The following is a 16,200-nucleotide window of genomic DNA, read 5'->3' as shown; positions in this document are numbered from 1 at the left end:
TCACCAGCGTCATGCCCAGAAAGGCCATGCCCGTGTGCGTGAGCTGGTTGTTCCACAGCACCAGGGTCGCCAGCCCCTTCCTCTGCTCCTTGAGGCCCTCGCAGATGTAGGCCAGACCTGGGGAGGCCCGTGGGCAAGTCCTGTCTGTGGCCGGGGAGTCTCCCCGGGGGACACTGGCCCGGGAGCCACCCCACCAGCGCTCAGAAGCCCCTGCCCCAGCCTGCCCGGCCCCACAGGCTCTGGCCCTGACACCTCCTGCTACTGCCCGCCCTGCCTTGGGCCCGGCACACACAGCTCCCCGACTCCTGGGCCGGGAACGTTCCTCCTCTGGACACCCTGATGAAGGCCTCCACCATCTGTTTCAGATCTCTGCTCAAATCTCCCCCTCTCACGGGACAATCCCGGTCAGCCTAACCTCAGCAGACAGCTCAGCCCGCCATCACTGCTTTATTTTTCTCCAGAGCACATTTCACCATCCGACAGACTCAGCAGTCCATCAAGATATCTTGGCTTTGTCTCTCCTGAGGGCAGAGACCCCTGCCGCACTCACGGCTGTGAACCCCGAGCCGACAGGCCCCGCGCGTGGGAGGTGCTCAGTACACGTAGTGTCCGGGCCCACCTGCCCTGGCGGAGGGCACTGGCCTCACTGTCCCACTCTCCACCCTCTCCCGCAACCCTGTCTTCACACTGAGGCCAGGGGACTCTGCTCGACGGTGAACAGGGACGAAATCAAATTCCTCCCGCTGGCAAGGCCTTGCTGACTACTCCCTCTTCGCTTCTCACTCACCTCCTGGCTCACCAGGGCTCTTCCCCCCACCCAGATATCTAATATCTAAGCTCTTTCCCACCTCAGGGCCTTTGCACTTGCTACTCCCTCTGCCTGGATTCTCTGCCTAGGCTTTTAAAACGGCTGGTTCCACCCCAGCCTCCTCATTACCGCCCAGAGGCCCCTTCCTGCACACCTTAAACAGCTTTCAGTTGACCCTTTATCCCAACATCCTTGTTTCCTCCAGGGCACTTTCCCCAGATTGAATTATTTCAATTATCTGCTCAATACCCCACCTCATCCTGAAGGAAGCGCTGAGCTGTTCCCTCCTCCAGGATTCCTCCCCGATCCCCAGACTGGGCCAGACACCTGCCCTGGGCTCCCACAGCCCAGCCCGGTCTGAGGCGTCACCACGAGGGCAGGGCTGGGACTATCTCGGCCACTACTGTGCTTCTCGTACCACGAGCACCCGGCTGGGCACACAGTGGGTGCTGGGCGACCGGGGTTGGGTGGGGGCGCGCGGCCCTCGCACACACCTGAGTCCAGTACGTGGTTGTTACGGAGGTCCAGGATCTGCAGGGAGCAGTTGAACTTGAGCAGGTTGCCCAGCTGGGCCGAGTCCTGCAGGCCATTGAGCTTGTTGTCGGCCAGGTACAGCTCCCGCAGAGTCATGTTCATCTTCAGGGCCGTGGCTGGGGGAGCAGGGGAGGGTACTGTGACTGGCCAGGCCCAGGGGACCCGGCCAGCAGCCCGAGCCCACCAGCACACCGCCCTGGGGCTCACCGAGCAGCATGAGGGGCCGCCCTGACAGGCTGGCATTCTCCAGGTGTAGCACCGCCAGGCTGCTGCGGATGCGCAGGGCACGCGCCACGAAGGGCGCCGCGTGGTCCAGCAGGGGCGTGTTGCGGGCGTCCAGGTACTGCAGGCAGCTTGTCTGCGTGGCAGGTGTGGGGCTGGGTCAGGCTGGCCCCGGCCCTCCCCGCTCCGGGGGACCTCCCGCCCTACGTCCCAGTATCCCCGGGAGCAGCAGGGCCACCTGGTTTTGTGGCTGGGGACACTGGCTGGTGAGGGAAGGCCAGCCTGGGGCCGCGGGGGTGAGCGAGGCAGTGCTGGTGACAGCTGAGCTCGCTGACTCCTGTGTGGCAGAGACGCCCCGTATGTGAGTGAAACGGGAATGGTGACCACAGCCGCCTCCAAGGGACACGTTACAGGCAAGTGGAGGAGGAGGGGAAACGCCTGAAGGGAGAGAAGGGGCCGGGGTGGGCCTGCAGCAGGGTGCCTCTTGGCACTGCCTCCTCACTGGCCTGCAGGCTGGGGCCCAGCACCCTCTGACGGCTCGTGGACCCAGGCCCTACAGGTTGGGGGCCCTGGAGAGGGAATGGGTAGGGGGCACCCACCTTGCGCATCATGTGGGCGGCGGCCTGCCAGCCCCGGGTGCCGATGTGCTTGTTGAAGGAGATGTTGAGGTGGGTGGCCGACTCGTAGTACTCGATCATGTCGAAGAGGGCTGAGGCACCCTGGGCAGAGACAGCGGGGCTCAGCCTCAGGGTGCAGCTGCCCAGGGAAGCCAGGAGGTAGGGGCTGAGCGACTGGGGGCGGGAGAGCCCCGATGCTGCTCTGGCACCTCTGGGTTCCGGCAACCAACCCTTCCCCCGTCCTGCTGCAGCCGGTCTGCTTCCTCTTACTCGCCCCCCACAGCGGTCTAAGTGATGTGCTGAGTGACCAGGACAGGCCTCGGCCGTCCCTGGGCCTCAGGTCTCCAGGAGCCCTCCCCCGGGCTCCTGGTGGCCTCCGGACCTGGGGAGGTGAGGACACCTGGGCATAAACAGGGGGGCTGCTTTCAGAATGTTTCTTAAACACTCTCCCCTGCAGGCACTGTGATTCTCAGCGGGCAGGGGGGCACGCGTTCCTGGAAAGGCTCCTTCCTGGTGGTCATACACCTCCCCCCCGGCTTGGCTCCCCAAGTCTCTCCCTTGCTTACAAACCCCTGCCTTTGGGGTGGGTCTGTGAGACCCTTCTCTGGGCCTCACACACAGTCCAACATCCCCCGCTCACTCTGGCCACAGTGGACATCTCCCCAGTCTTGTCCCTCAAGAGGCCCCGCCCAGCCTTGGTCCAAGGGGGTTCCCTCCTCCTGCCATGCCCTCCCCCCAAACCTCTAAGAGGCAGGGAGCTCGGGGAGTGGGTATGGGCAGTGGCAGGCTGCTCACATCTTCGTCCAGGTTCGTCTGCTCCAGATCCACGACCTTGAACTGCAGCCTCTTGAAGACCTCTTCCAGGGCCTCGCAGGTCTTGTAGTCGAGCTTCTCACCTGGGACGATACGGAGCGCCGTGTGCGTGCACATCTACGAGTGCCCTTGTGCGTGTACACTTGCGTGTGGGTTGAGGGGCTGGGTGGAGACACGGGCTCCGGGCCAAGCGGGGGAGGAAAGGTCCTTTGCCCCGCCCCACGGCTCGCAGCACCTGCCTCACCTCGGGAAGGGCGCCCACACCTCCCTGCTCGCTACCCAAGGGCCCCCCGGCCCCGTCCAGACACACACCTTTCAGGTCCAGACAGTCGATACGGTGCCCGAGGTCCGTGAACTCCTGGGAAAGCAGAGTGGATGGTGGTTAAGGCAGGAGGACACCTGCAGGCGCCAGGCTGGACCTCCCTGAGAGTGGGGCAGCCGGGGCTCTGAAACAAGCAACCTTGGAACATTCTGGAATGAGCCATCCAGAGGGAAGGCACTGAGGCAGTGCTTTACCAGCACGACCAGGCTGGACAGGTGGCAGGAAAGGCACCTGTGAGAGACGGCTGGGGGCGAGCAGGCCAGGCGTACAGCAACACCCTAGTCATATAAAAACGGAACCTGCCCTCGCGTCTGTGTACCTCTAGATAGTGACTCGTTCTCTATTTATAAAGGCACAGAAAGTCCAGGGGACGAAAACCCCGAGCTGTCACCAGCGGGGACTCCTGGGGCATGGGACGTGGGCAAGAAGTGAGAAACAGGTTTTGCTTTTTATATCTGTAGTATTTTAACTTTTTTTTCAAGTCAGAGAATATACATTACTTTTGTCATTCAGACTTTTAAATTTGGTACACGTGGCTTTTCCCCTGGGGAAGAGAATTGCTTTGGGGAGTGGAAGATTCTTGACAAGTAACTTCCTACTTCACATAATTCTGTACTGCTTAAATATGCAGGAAGAGCCCGATTACTTTTACAGCCCCCTGGCTGGCCGACCAGGCTCGGGGCGGGGGGAGTGCTCTGTACACCCTCTCTTGCCCGGAGGGGGCTGGGGGGCGGGGGGGAGGGTACCCGCCACGCCCCCCGCACGCGGCGTTACCTGGAGCTGCCTGAGGAGCTTGGGGATCTGCCTGCAGCTTAGCTTCTGGCAGGCCTGCTTGTAGGCACCGAGGACCTCATCCACGGTCACGTTCTGGGCTGCAGGCAGAGAGGACCCGGGCCGGTGACTTTCCACACCCTGGGCCTCTCTCCCCCACTCCCGCCCACTGGCCTGTGCCATCCCCCCTCCCCCTCCCCCTCCACGATAAACCTTCCTTCCAGCAACCCACCGAGCTCAGTCCTGCCTTGAGGTGCCTCGCTGTGACTGCTGCTCTGGGGAGGTGTCCCCGGATGGCCCCAAACCAAGCCAGCGCCACCCTCCCCAACTCCCCAAGGCTCCCCAAACACCTTCACGTGAACATTACACAACTACTATCATGCCATTTTTCTACTTGTCAGCTGTCCCCCCCTCTAGACTGCGAGTCCCAGAAGGGCAGGGCTGGGGCTGTCTTGGTCACCACTGTGTCCCCAACGCCATCCAGCACAGCGCCAGGCCCAGAGCAGGTGTTTTGATCTGTGCCGGGGGGGTTTTTTTTTTGAGTGAGAGAATGAATCCACACTTCGACCTTATAAGGAAGTGGAGCTCAGAAAAGTGAAGCACCTTGCCCAAGGCCACACAGCTGCTAAGCGGTGGAGCCGGAACTCAGCTCTTAACTGAGATGCCACGTGGCTTCTCAGACTCCCCGCGCCCTCAACAGCGAAATATTCCTGGACGGTACTCAGGACGGGGCTTCCTGTCCCAGGGATATGGCAGCCATCAGAGTCCCTGACACGGCCCTGGTACCCCATGGTTACAGGCAGTGCTCCCAAAATGAACAAGGGGATGCAGCCCAAAGCCAACAACTGCACAGCCCTGTCCTCGGGAAGCTCAGGGCCTGTCACCACGTGGAAGGTAAGGCTGGCCTTTGTCTGCACAGATTTGCCTTTTTTGGACATTTCACAAAAATTGTGGTAAACAGTATGTGACCTCTGGTGGCCAGCTTCTTTCTGGAACATAACAATTTTGAGTTTCGGTCCCTTTGTAGTGCTACGTAGTAACTGTCAGATGTATGCATTTTGTTTATCCATTCGCCAGGTGAAAAGATACCTGTATTCTTTTCAGTTTTTGGCTATAAGAGCTTGGATTTTGTGCTGGGGCAACCAGGAGGGCAGGAAGAAAAGGCTCTGAGCAGGGGAGGGACAGGGTCAGGCCTGGGAGCAGAAAGCTCTCAGGGCCAGCCGAGCAGCAGATGGGCCAGCGGGAGCCCCTGCTGAGCTTCTGGGCAAGCATCCCTGAGAGGATGCTCCCTCCGGCCACTGCTCTGGCCGGGGGCCGTATGCCCCGACCTCATCAAGCAGCACCCTGTCTTCCAGGGAAGGAAAGCTGCCTCCCGGGGGTCAGGCAGCTGGTAAAAGGCAGAGTCAAATATTTGCTCTAGAACTCTCTCCACTGTGTTGGGTGGGGCTGCTGGAAGAAAGAAGCCGACAGAGGCCCCAGGCTTCCCAGAGGTCAGGCCCGGTCCTCTGCCCCTCTCTTCCTCCTTGGGTGGAAGCAGGCGGGGTGGAGCCTGGGTGAAGCTATAGGTGATCAGCAGCCTTCCCCAGTGTCAGCTGCCCCCCCGCAGGCCTAGCAAGGGAGCTCTCTGACGTGCAGTCGTGTGCCTGGTGGCTCCCAGCTCTTGGGGGCGGGCGGGGGAACAGGAGCTGGCCTGCAGCTGCCTCAGGGAGTCCAGCCAAGCAGGGGCCACTGACCCCCAGGGGGTCCATGAACTCGAGTGGGGAAAAACTGCCTTTTTATTTGCACTAACTGAACTGAAATGAAATTCAGCATTTCCTTCTTACTAACACAGCACAAAAAAGAGAGAAAAAAGAAATACTGTTTAGCAGACCCTGGGACTCTGTCCTCAGTAGAAACGGCAGGTGTTTTCACAACACGTAACAGTTTTTGTAGATTCTGAATGCTCATCACTACTTTGGAAGTCATTCGAGCTGCTGCTACATCCTGTTATTTCAGGTGTCAACAAGGAATAGCATAATTACTAGATCACGATTTTTTAAATATTTAATAAACTGTACTTTAACTGATATCCTTTGTAATCCTACTTTTTGCCTTTAAAAATCATCACTCCAAGAAAGGGTACACAGGTTTTATCAGATGGCCAAAGAGACACACTCCCTTCAGTAAAGGCCCCCAGGCCAAGGTGGGGTTGGCCTGCTCATGTCAGATGGGGATGAAGTAGGGTACTGGGTACACGTGGGGTCGTCACTAGCAGTTCTCGGTGTCCTAGACCAGGGGTCCCCAACTCCCGGGCCACGGAACGCTACCGTTCCATGGCCTGTTTAGGAACCGGGCCGCATAGCAAGAGGTGAACAGCGGGCCAGCGAGTGAGCTTCATCTGCTGCTCCCCATCACCCGCATTACCGCCTGCACCATAACCCCCACCCGCTCCACCTCCGGTCCGTGGAAAAAGTGTCTTCCACGAAACCAGTCCCTGGTGCCAAAAAGGTTGGGGACCGCTGTCCTAGACAGTCTACAGGGAATAAGAGCCCTAAGCAATCTCTCAAACTGCACTTGGTCCTTTAGGTGTTCAGCTCTGACATCCCTTCCTCCAGGAAGCCCTCCCTGACCGCCTAGGACTTTCAGCTCCTGAAGTCCCCTGGGATCCTGCCCAGTGGGTCGGTCTTTGTTCTGACGAGCCTCCTGGTGAGTTCAAGGCCCAGGGTCTCTGACCTTGCCACCTCTATACCAGCCACAGGTAGCATCCAGCCACCCCTTCAGCCAGGCGCCCATGGGGTTTGGATGCAGGCACAGCCTCACACAAGGTCACAGCCAGGGTTCGGGGAGGCTGCATCTGCCCACTCATGTATAGCAGGGGAAGCTGAGAGCAGGGGGTAGGAAAGATGGACATACTCAGAGACATGGGGGTCCAAGGCCCAGGGCAACTGGAGACAAGGATGCCAAGTGCATCTTGTCACTTTCCTCTGATGCTGAGACACATGTTCAAGGTGGGGACAGCACTGGGGAAAGACACTAAAGGAACGGGAGCGGGGGTTCAGTCGGTGCACTGTGGCGTGGGCTCGGCAGCCTGCAGGCACCCCAACCCTGTCTCGGTTTTCCCCAACAGCATCACGAGCACGTCCCCAGGCCTGGCCCGTCACCAGTGGGCACACGCGAGTGTCAGGTGGGTCGGGAAGAACCTCGCAGCAATCATTACATATGTGTGTGTTTCATTCATATACTAAGAAGAAAGAACTATCACATCAAAACCATCACTTGGAAATGAATGAGATGAAACATATTCAAATTTTTTAAATGAACCAATTTAAAAAAAAAATGGTAAGGGAACGGCAGTACAGGTGGTTCGGAGAAACAACATGGAGCATTGAGACAGCACTTCCGCCGCGCCAGGCGCCACCCAAGCACTGTACAAGCTGGCAGGGCTGGCCCCGGCCAGCTGGCTCAGCCCCGGCCGCCACACACTTGTTCATTTGTGATGTTGTGACGAAATCATCAAGACCTCTACCTCAGGTCATCCGCCCTCGACTTGTCCAGCCTTAAGCGAACCACACAGGCTGCGGCGAGTCAATGGGCCGCTCTCCCAGGCCGCAGTGGCTCCGACGCATGGGGCCCGGTCCTCCAGGCTGCAGCTCGGCACCCACAGACATGCATGTGTGCCCGGTCTACCCCGAGGACTCAGCGGGGGAGGAGGAGGGCCGCCCACGCGGTGTGCTGGCTGGACACTAGGGGTGGGCCGGGCTGGGAGGCCCGAGTCGGAGCTCTGGGGCCAGGTTCCGGAGGGCGGGGCTGCAGAGTGGTGAGGGCCCCGCTCCAGCCCGAAGTCAGGGGGCTTGGATCCTGGCTCCTCCCTCCCGTGCTCTGCGAGCTCGACTTTGGGAAGGCCCTCCCCGGGCAGCATCTCACGCTGCCCACCGGAGACGGGGCATCTCGTAGCACGGTTGAGAGCACGGGCTGAGAGCACGGGATGAGATGTGCCGAGGTCACGGCTTTGAATAAGAGGACCTGCATTCCAATCCTTGTCCTGGTGAGACCGTGATAAACATTCTCAACAACCTCTTTCCCTCTCTGAAAGGGACATCTGTAGGGTCTCAGGAGATAAGGGACGTGAGGGCACCGCCAAGTAGCTACCCAGTGCGGGGCCTGACTCAACAGGAGACAGAGCTGGAGAAAAAGATGACGATGGTGGTGGCCGTGGTCACCACTCCCAGGTATCGGGCACTTACTCCGTGTTAAGACACCACTCTGAGCACTTCCTACGCACAGTTTCATTCAGCCAGCTGCGCGATCCTATGAAACTGGCAGCTCTGTCTCCATTTCGTAATAGAGGGAAGCAAGTGCAGAGAGGGCAAGCCGTCTGTCCAAGGCCACGGAGCCAGGAGCGGCAGTACTGGAACGCACACCCAGACCTGTCTTGCTCTGTAACTGGAACACGGCTTCATTCTCGTATTACCTTGACAGGCTTGAGCGGGAGGCAGGGGCCGGGGCCAAGACGAAGGTTTGAGCCCTGGGGAGGGACGCTGCTGTGTGCAGCGGGTACCGGTCTCCCAGGAAGAGGCTGTGGGGCAAGCGGAGACTGCTCCCCCTCCCACCTGCCCTCACAAAGGGACAGACAGAAACCTGAGGCCAGGCATCAGGTGACAGGCAGAAAAGTCTGTCTCTCCTTTGCACACAGGTGCAAAGGCACCCACAAGATGCAAGGACAGGTTGGGCACCAGGGGCCGATGACTCAGGCCACCCCTGCCAGCCTGGAGCTGGTACTCATTCAAGTGGGAGTCAAAAACCAGGAAGCAACAGTGGGGGGTGGGGACGGAGTGGGTACAAGGGGGTAGGGGGCCAACTCTCACTGCTGGGGCTTCAACAGCTAGTTGGAGACACGCATGAGACAGATACAAATACAGCGGTGGCAGTGGCCCCTGGGAGGGGAAGTGTGACAGGGTGGGAACAGGCTTGGCAGGATCCCGGGCACCAGGAGGCCAGCGTGGCAGGAGGCGGAGGCGGGAGGCGACGGGGACACGGCCTCAGGAAGGACTTTGCTCTCAGCGTGAGACAGGGGCCACCGGGGCTGGCGCAGAGCAGCGCCAGGAACTGCGTGAGGTCTAGGGAGGACTGAATCTGTAGGAGACCAGGGTTGGGGAGGGGGAGCCCACTGGGTCCCCTAACAGGGAGGCCGCCAGGACTGGGCACACCAGAGGTGACGAGCGAGGCTGAAGCTGCTGGGCGGCCCAGAGCCAGGCCTGGGTTCTAACCCCTCCATTAGCTAACTGCAGGTGGCCTTCACTCCCCAGGGCCCAGCCACTGCATCAGCAGAGCCTACCTACCCTTCCTACCCCAAGAGGGAAGGGCACCGTCGCCGTCACCCCACCTGACAGTGGAAACTGAGAGTCTCGTGGCAAGTGGGCGACCAGGCCCATGTGGACCCCAGGACCCCGGCTCTCAAGGCTCTTTCCTGCAGGACTCCCCAGGCTCTTGTGGAACACAGTCCTGCCCTACCCAGGCCGCTTGGGTTCACACCTTCAGAGGGGACCAGGCCAGTGCTGAAAAGGCACGTGGAAGCTGGGAGCTAAAGCCTACACCCCCAGCAGTCCCCCAGGCAGACGGCGCGTCAGGCGCACACCTGCCCCTGTGGTGAGGCTGCCCTGGCCTGTGGAAGCACCAACCGGCCCGCTTCGCCTCCTGCTTCCCTGGGTAGACGGGCACTGGTCCCACCACCTCCCTCATGACGCCATCCCAGGACCCCAGGGTGGGACATCCATGTTACCTCCACTCCCCACCGTCCTCCCAAAGCCCCTGTCACAGTGGCTGACCCGTGTAGGGCCAGCCACAGCCCCTCCCAGGGCCTGTGCTGGAACTATCGGGGAAATAAGAGTTCTCTGCCCGCAGGGGTCGCTGAGGTGGCCTCCCACTTCTGGGGCTGCCGGCAGCCACCCTGGCAGCCACCAAGAGGAGAGAACCTCCCGAGAACAAAGCCGACTCACAGGGAAGGTGACCTCAGAGGTGAAGAGAGACAGAGTCCCGACGGACGACGCTGTCTGAGACCCTGTATCCAGCGAGGCCTGAAGTGAAACTATTCAAGGCTCCTCAGATCCATAAGCCAATAAATTCCCCCTTTCGGCTTCAGCCCCTTGGAGTTAGGCTTCTAATCCAGGATGCCAACTTAGATACCGTCTCGCTATTCATCAGTAAATATCGCCCGAGGCCGACTGCATGCCAAGCTCTGCGCTGGCACTAGGAGGACAGGGAGGCTCTGACCGGGTGCCCTGCCCTTCAGGGCTTCTCATCTGCGGAGGGGGGCATGCAGACGACCCAGGGAGGCCCTCGAAGGGCGCTGTGAGGGCTCCGGACTGAGCTAGGAGGCTTGTCCATGAACGGGACCCTCCCCCCCGCACCGGGCACTGTGCTCTAGCCTCACCCCACTCTTCCCTTTCCTCGCAGTGCAGGCCCAGTGCTTCATCACACCTCATCCTCTCCCTCCTCCTATGCATCACACTCTGATTTCCACCCTCGGCCCAAGGGTCCCCTTCTCTAGGGAGCCCTCCATGACCCCCCAGCTGGTCAGGCTCCCTCTTCAGCCCTGCCCCCACTGAACTGTCACTGTCTAAGGGACCAGTCTGCCTCCCCCCACTGGACTGGGAGCCCCAGGGTTGTGGTCCATGCGTGTCCCCAGCATTGCCCCGACCAGGGCCAGGCACAGAGAGGGCACCAAGATAGGGCGAAGGAGTGACAGACAGACGGAGGAGCTCTCATCCGGCCAGTGTCCCAGGCCTCAAAGGTACACTGAGCCCTCTTGACACTGCAGGGCGGGGGGTGGGCGTGGGGGCCTGCTCCACGTGCAGAAGACCAAGGAGGCCCGGAGAAAGGCGAGAGGGACGCCAAGGCCCAGACCCGGCCAGAAACTACTCATTCTGTGAGGCAGGCTCTCAAATTCAGAGCGCTCCCGGTATAGAAAGGTGCAAGGTGCTCGTTATTGCACCCCGATTCCCTACCAGGCATCCTGCCAGGCACCCTGTGGCTGGATCTTTAATCCTCATCAGAGTCCCGCAGAGCAGAGATACCCCGAGCGCACTACCTATCAATGCACACAGGAGGAAACCTCTGGGGATGCTAACTGGTCTCCTAGGGTCATGCAGCTGGGAAGGGGTGGGGTGTCAAAGCCAGGACTATTCCCGTCTGATGCTGGTGCCCTGCGGTCCTCAGGCCCCTCAGCTTCAGGCTGGACACAGGGGTCTGGTGGGCGGCAGAAACGCAGCCTTCTCTAACAGAAGGACAGGGAGGTTGCCAGAGGGATCCGTCTTTCTCTTTGTGGTTTCTGGGGCCTGGAGAGCCAGTCCTGCCCTGAGCAGGGACGCCCTCCGGGGTTTCCCCACAGCGCCTGCTGAGACCGGGTCTCCATAGGACATCCACAGGTACCGGTGGCTTCAGGTGAGAAGTGCAGGTGTGGGACAGCCTTCTCCCCTCCCCCAAAGTCCCCTAGTAAGCAGCCACCAATTCCCCCACATGCTGGCCCTATCCCAGAGCCCCCGTGTGGACAAGGAGACAAACCCAGAAGCATTCGCAAGGCAGCATCACCAGCCGTGAGAGGGAGTGAGGAGGGATCAGGGAGGCATGGAGGACAGGCCGGCTGGGATCTGCTGGGAAGAGAGCATCTGGAAACGTCTCCCAGAGAAGGTCTTGAAGAGTGAGACAGCAAAGGGGGAAAGGCATCCTGGGCAGAGGGAGCTTTGTGGACAAAGTACAGAAGCAGAGACTGCACTGTGCGTCTGGGTGGTGAGCTGCAGGACTGGGAGGGTCCAGGGTATGTGAGAGGAGGGGGTCGGCAAGGAGGCTGGGGGAGGCCACCCATGGAGGCCTCAGCCGCTGAGCATGGACTGGGGGTGTCTTCCTAGAGGTGCGAGGGCAAACCCGGCTCAGGGGCTACAGTAGTCAAGGTCCCCACCCTATCTTCATCAGTGACAGAGCCACCTGGATATAAGGCCTCAGGGCCTTTGCACCTGCTGCGCCTCTGCTCAGAGCACTCTTCTACCTTATATCCTCATGGTTTCCTCTCCCTCCCTGCCTGCAGGTCTCTGCTCCAACACTGCCTCCTCGGAGGCCTTCCCCGACCACCCTACAGAAAACAGCCCCCTTTGTCCTTGTCCATCCCTGTACCCGGCCTCACTCTGTGTGTGTCCTTGTCCATCCCTGTACCCGGCCTCACTCTGTGTGTGTCCTTGTCCATCCCTGTACCCGGCCTCACCCTGTGTGTGTCCTTGTCCATCCCTGTACCCGGCCTCACTCTGTGTGTGTCCTTGTCCATCCCTGTACCCGGCTTCATTCGGTGCGGCACTACTACTCACGACCAACAGAAAGCTTTAGGATCTGTGTGTGCTTATGCTGCAAGGAGGGCAAGGATGTCACTGCTTTCGTTCACTGAAGCATCCCCAGAAGGGCACACACTGGGGGCACAGCAGGTGCTGAACATTTGCTGACAGAGCAAATGAATGCAGAGGCTGGGGCAGGCGGTGGGTCCTTGAAGTGAGAAGGACAGGCAGCTGAGTCCCCAGCTCTGCCCAGGCCAGCCGGGTGAGCTCAGGGAAGATTCCCTCTCTTGGCGCCCCCTACTCAGGCAGTGAGGGTGTGCGTATGATGAGGTCACAGATGGGCCTACTTAGCCCAGAGTAGCCACTTCCAGACATCCCCTTCAAGGGCCCGGATGCTTCCTGCACTCCCGCAACGCCACACACATCCCTCCCACGGCCTGGGCCGCCCCAAAGGTGGGGCGGGGGCAGGACAGAGGCAGAGCAACGCAAGGGCTCCTGGGGCCCCAAGTAGGGAGGAGGCAGGGAGCACCCACAAAGCTGTGGGCGGGGGTCCCACCGCCACCGCAGACATGAGGCTCTGCGGCCCCTGTCTCTGCAGAGCCACGTGTCTTATGCTGCCCGCGTGCGGCTCTTCCTCATTCCCTGAGCCGTGTTGCCCTGGGCACAGAATCAGAGTGTGCGGGGCCCTCAGAGGCTTCTCACGACCAGGCATTTCTCCCGGGAGTACTTCACTCGGCCAGGCCACGGGTACCAAGGACTGGTGGGCAGCCACAGAAGGATGCCATGGAGCAGCCAGCACCCAACTGTGAACATCCAGAGACCCCAGGAGACCAGGCATCCCACCACCTGTTCACCTCCGTCCATGGCCGCCTCCAAGGTCATTGCCATGAGAACCCTGGGGTGCGGCCGTCATTCTTCCCTGTGGCACTGGTCACTTTTCCAGGGTGGGGGAGGCACTCTCAGCCCCTTCCCCGTATTTGAGGAAGCGCCTACCTTAGGTATGCAGCTGCCCGCTCCCACCCCTCCTAGGCCTGGTTCTCTACCTGCCTGGTGACATCCTCCCGCCATATACTCCTCTGCTATGAGTCCTTCAGGGATCTGTTTCCAGGCCTGCAACCGAGAACACAGGCCGGACACACGGGGAGACAGAGGCGCCGAGGAGGAAAGTTCCTCAGCCCGGGGCTGGGGGGCATTTAAATCCAGGTCCGTGCTTCTGACCCCATCCCTCCAGCCAATGCCCTGCATTTCCAAACGCGGCCTCCCCACCCCCCTCCACACCCAGAATCCTCTCCGGCACACAGCAGAGAAGGAGGGGAGGGAACACACCGTGTGCAGGGGCCTCTCTGGTGCTTGGTAAAGCCATCGTTTTGCACCTACCCCCAGAGAGACTAAGGGATTTACGAACCTGATCTCATTTACGCCTCCTAACAGCCCTGAGAAGTAGGGCTTATAGCCCACTGCCTTCCAGATGAGGCCTGCAAATGGCGAGTCACCTGCCCAAGGACACTTTTCCAGCTGGAAGCGGAGGCAGGAGCTGGTCCCATATGCCGTCCTCCTGCATTCCCTACCGCTGGGCTGGCTCCTCGACTGGGGAGGGGCCCTTCGCTGTGGGAGCTCACTGAATTCCCCATTCTGCCCCTCCAAGAAGGCCTCTTCCAGTCCATTCCCCAACGATGGAAACTGAGGTGCAGAATTCTTACACACTCAGTGATTCTCAGAATAAAGAGAAATTCAAATTAAAGGGAAGTATGCTGACAGATTTTTCACCTACCAGAGAGGCCAACACCCACGAGCTGGACAGCACACGCTGGGGACCGTGGGAAGCAGGCGCGCCAGCAACCGGTACAACCCCTTTTGAAAGCAATTTGGCTACACCAGTCAAAACTCCAAAATACAAATGCATGTACCCTTTGCTCCAGCCACGCCACTCCTGGAGATGCATCCTACAGATACCCTTGCAAAGGTGCAAACTTATATACCTATAAGGTTACTCATGGCAGCACTGTTTGCAAACAGAGACCTGAACTGACACCAGTACCTATCAGTAGGGGAGCAGTCAATACACCCTGGTCTACCCGGGCACAGGAACTCTCTGCGGCCACAAAGAATGAGGCAGCTCTCTCTGAGCCAATAGGGAACAACATCTAAGACACATCAAGTGAAAAAGCAAAGTGCAGGGACTTCGCTGGTGGTCCAGTGGTTAAGAACCTGTCTTGCAATGCAGGGGACGCCGGTTCAATCCCTGGCCGGGGAACTAAGATCCCACGTGCCACGGGGCAACTAAGCCCGCGCGCCACAACTACTGAGCCCACACGCCACAACTAGAGAAGCCCACGCACCACCACAAGGAGCCCACGCGCCGCAACTAAGACCCGACGCAGACAAAACTAAAAAGCACAGTGCAGAACACTGTGCTGGTGAACGCCACCTTTTAGGAAATAAAGGAAGAAGACAAAAACCAGCGCTCGCTGTTAGCACGCAGACTAACACAGAGATGGAGCAGCGAGTGAAGCCACAGGAATCAGAGCAGGAAGGCCCCCAGCCGCTCCACTGGGCTTCCTGGCAGCCCCCAAAGCCACGTCCTGGGGTGGGAGCCTCCTTCGGCGGGGGGAGGCTGTGCTTGTCCCCGAGCACCACATACAGCCGCCCACCGTGTGCAGGGCCACAAGAGAGCACAGCCTCATCCTGGCCCGGGGGGAGATGACAGCAGAGGAACAGAGGTAGCTGGCTTGGGGCGGAGTGTCCCCACAGCTTCAGAAGCTACTCAGAAAAACGTACAGGCGAGATGATCAATATCTAGGATACTTGCTGCAAAATAATGGGGGTGGGGCCGCACGGAGGATAAAGATGGGTCACATGCTGGTCATTACTGAAGGTGGGAAGTGGGTTCATCTGGGTCATTATACTCCTACTGTTGCATATGTCTGGAAATCTCCGTAATAAAGTTAAAGGGCGGTGCGGGGAGCAGCTGCTCAGAGCTGGTGGTCCACACGGGGCCCAGAGGCAGCATTTGGGATGGGAGGGAAAGTCTGGTTCACGCCTGGGGCTGGAAGCTTGCGTTAGGCCAAGGCCAGCCTTTCACGACAACCTAAATTACAAAGCCGGGCCTGGCGTCCAGTGGTGGCGGTCACCCTGGGTGGCTCCCGAGGGCCTGGCGCAGCAGGTACTCAGGGAATATGGCCTGGAGAAAGGAAGGAACACACACCCAGGCCAGGGACAGGACAGCTAGATGGAGGGCTGTCAGGGGGAATTTGAGGCACACAATGAGGGGGAGGGAGGGGGACCAAGGGCTCCAGCGCAAGCCTGGTGATGGCGGCATCCCTGAGCGCTGCAGGGAGCCCACTGACAGTGACATTTACTATGCTGTCACCTCGGGCAGCCCCTTCATGTGCCCTAGCTGGAGTCTCACAGTCCTCCAACCTAAGACAAAGAAAAGGAGGTTCAGAGAGGTGGTGACACGTGAGTGACCACGCAGGCCCCGCGCTCCACAGGCCCTCCTCTTTCACTGCTGGGCCACTACGGCCTTCAGAGTTGGCCAAGGTCAGCTCCACGGCTACCCACCCGCCAGGAAGAAGCGTCCTTGGAAGCCCCCTCAGGCTTGGCTTCCGAGCCCACTGCCCCTACAGGACCTGTCCCCTGCCAGGCTGGGGACTCCCCTAGGACCCGGCCGAGATGAGTACACCACCTGTTCCCTTAGGGTGCTCTGGGGGACAGCGGCTGGGTGCCAGGAGGGCTGGACACAGAATGAGGGCAGTGACGGGCCCAGACGGAGGGGAGGGGAGCAGCCAGTGGGGATTCCTAGCAGCTCGGCCTGTT

The 16,200-nt window shown here is 59.9% G+C and overlaps 1 protein-coding gene across 2 annotated transcripts in view; it reads right to left on the bottom strand.

Annotated features, from left to right (window-relative positions):
- The window catches only part of PPP1R37 (protein phosphatase 1 regulatory subunit 37), a 40,885-nt gene that overhangs the window by 2,803 nt on the left and 21,882 nt on the right, over positions 1–16,200 (bottom strand). For both annotated transcript variants that reach the window (XM_082862131.1, XM_082862132.1), the window contains exons 2-8: positions 4,091–4,188; positions 3,307–3,352; positions 2,977–3,077; positions 2,164–2,283; positions 1,550–1,700; positions 1,303–1,458; positions 5–117 (exon numbers count right to left, since the gene is read on the bottom strand). In XM_082862131.1, coding sequence (XP_082718257.1) covers positions 5–117; positions 1,303–1,458; positions 1,550–1,700; positions 2,164–2,283; positions 2,977–3,077; positions 3,307–3,352; positions 4,091–4,188 — 785 coding nt within the window. The remainder of the gene's footprint in view (positions 1–4; positions 118–1,302; positions 1,459–1,549; positions 1,701–2,163; positions 2,284–2,976; positions 3,078–3,306; positions 3,353–4,090; positions 4,189–16,200) is intronic.

Source organism: Leucopleurus acutus (assembly GCF_964270905.1).
Source record: "Leucopleurus acutus genome assembly, chromosome: 20".
Taxonomy (NCBI): Eukaryota; Metazoa; Chordata; class Mammalia; order Artiodactyla; family Delphinidae; genus Leucopleurus; species Leucopleurus acutus.
This window is presented reverse-complemented; position numbering and strand designations above follow the sequence as displayed.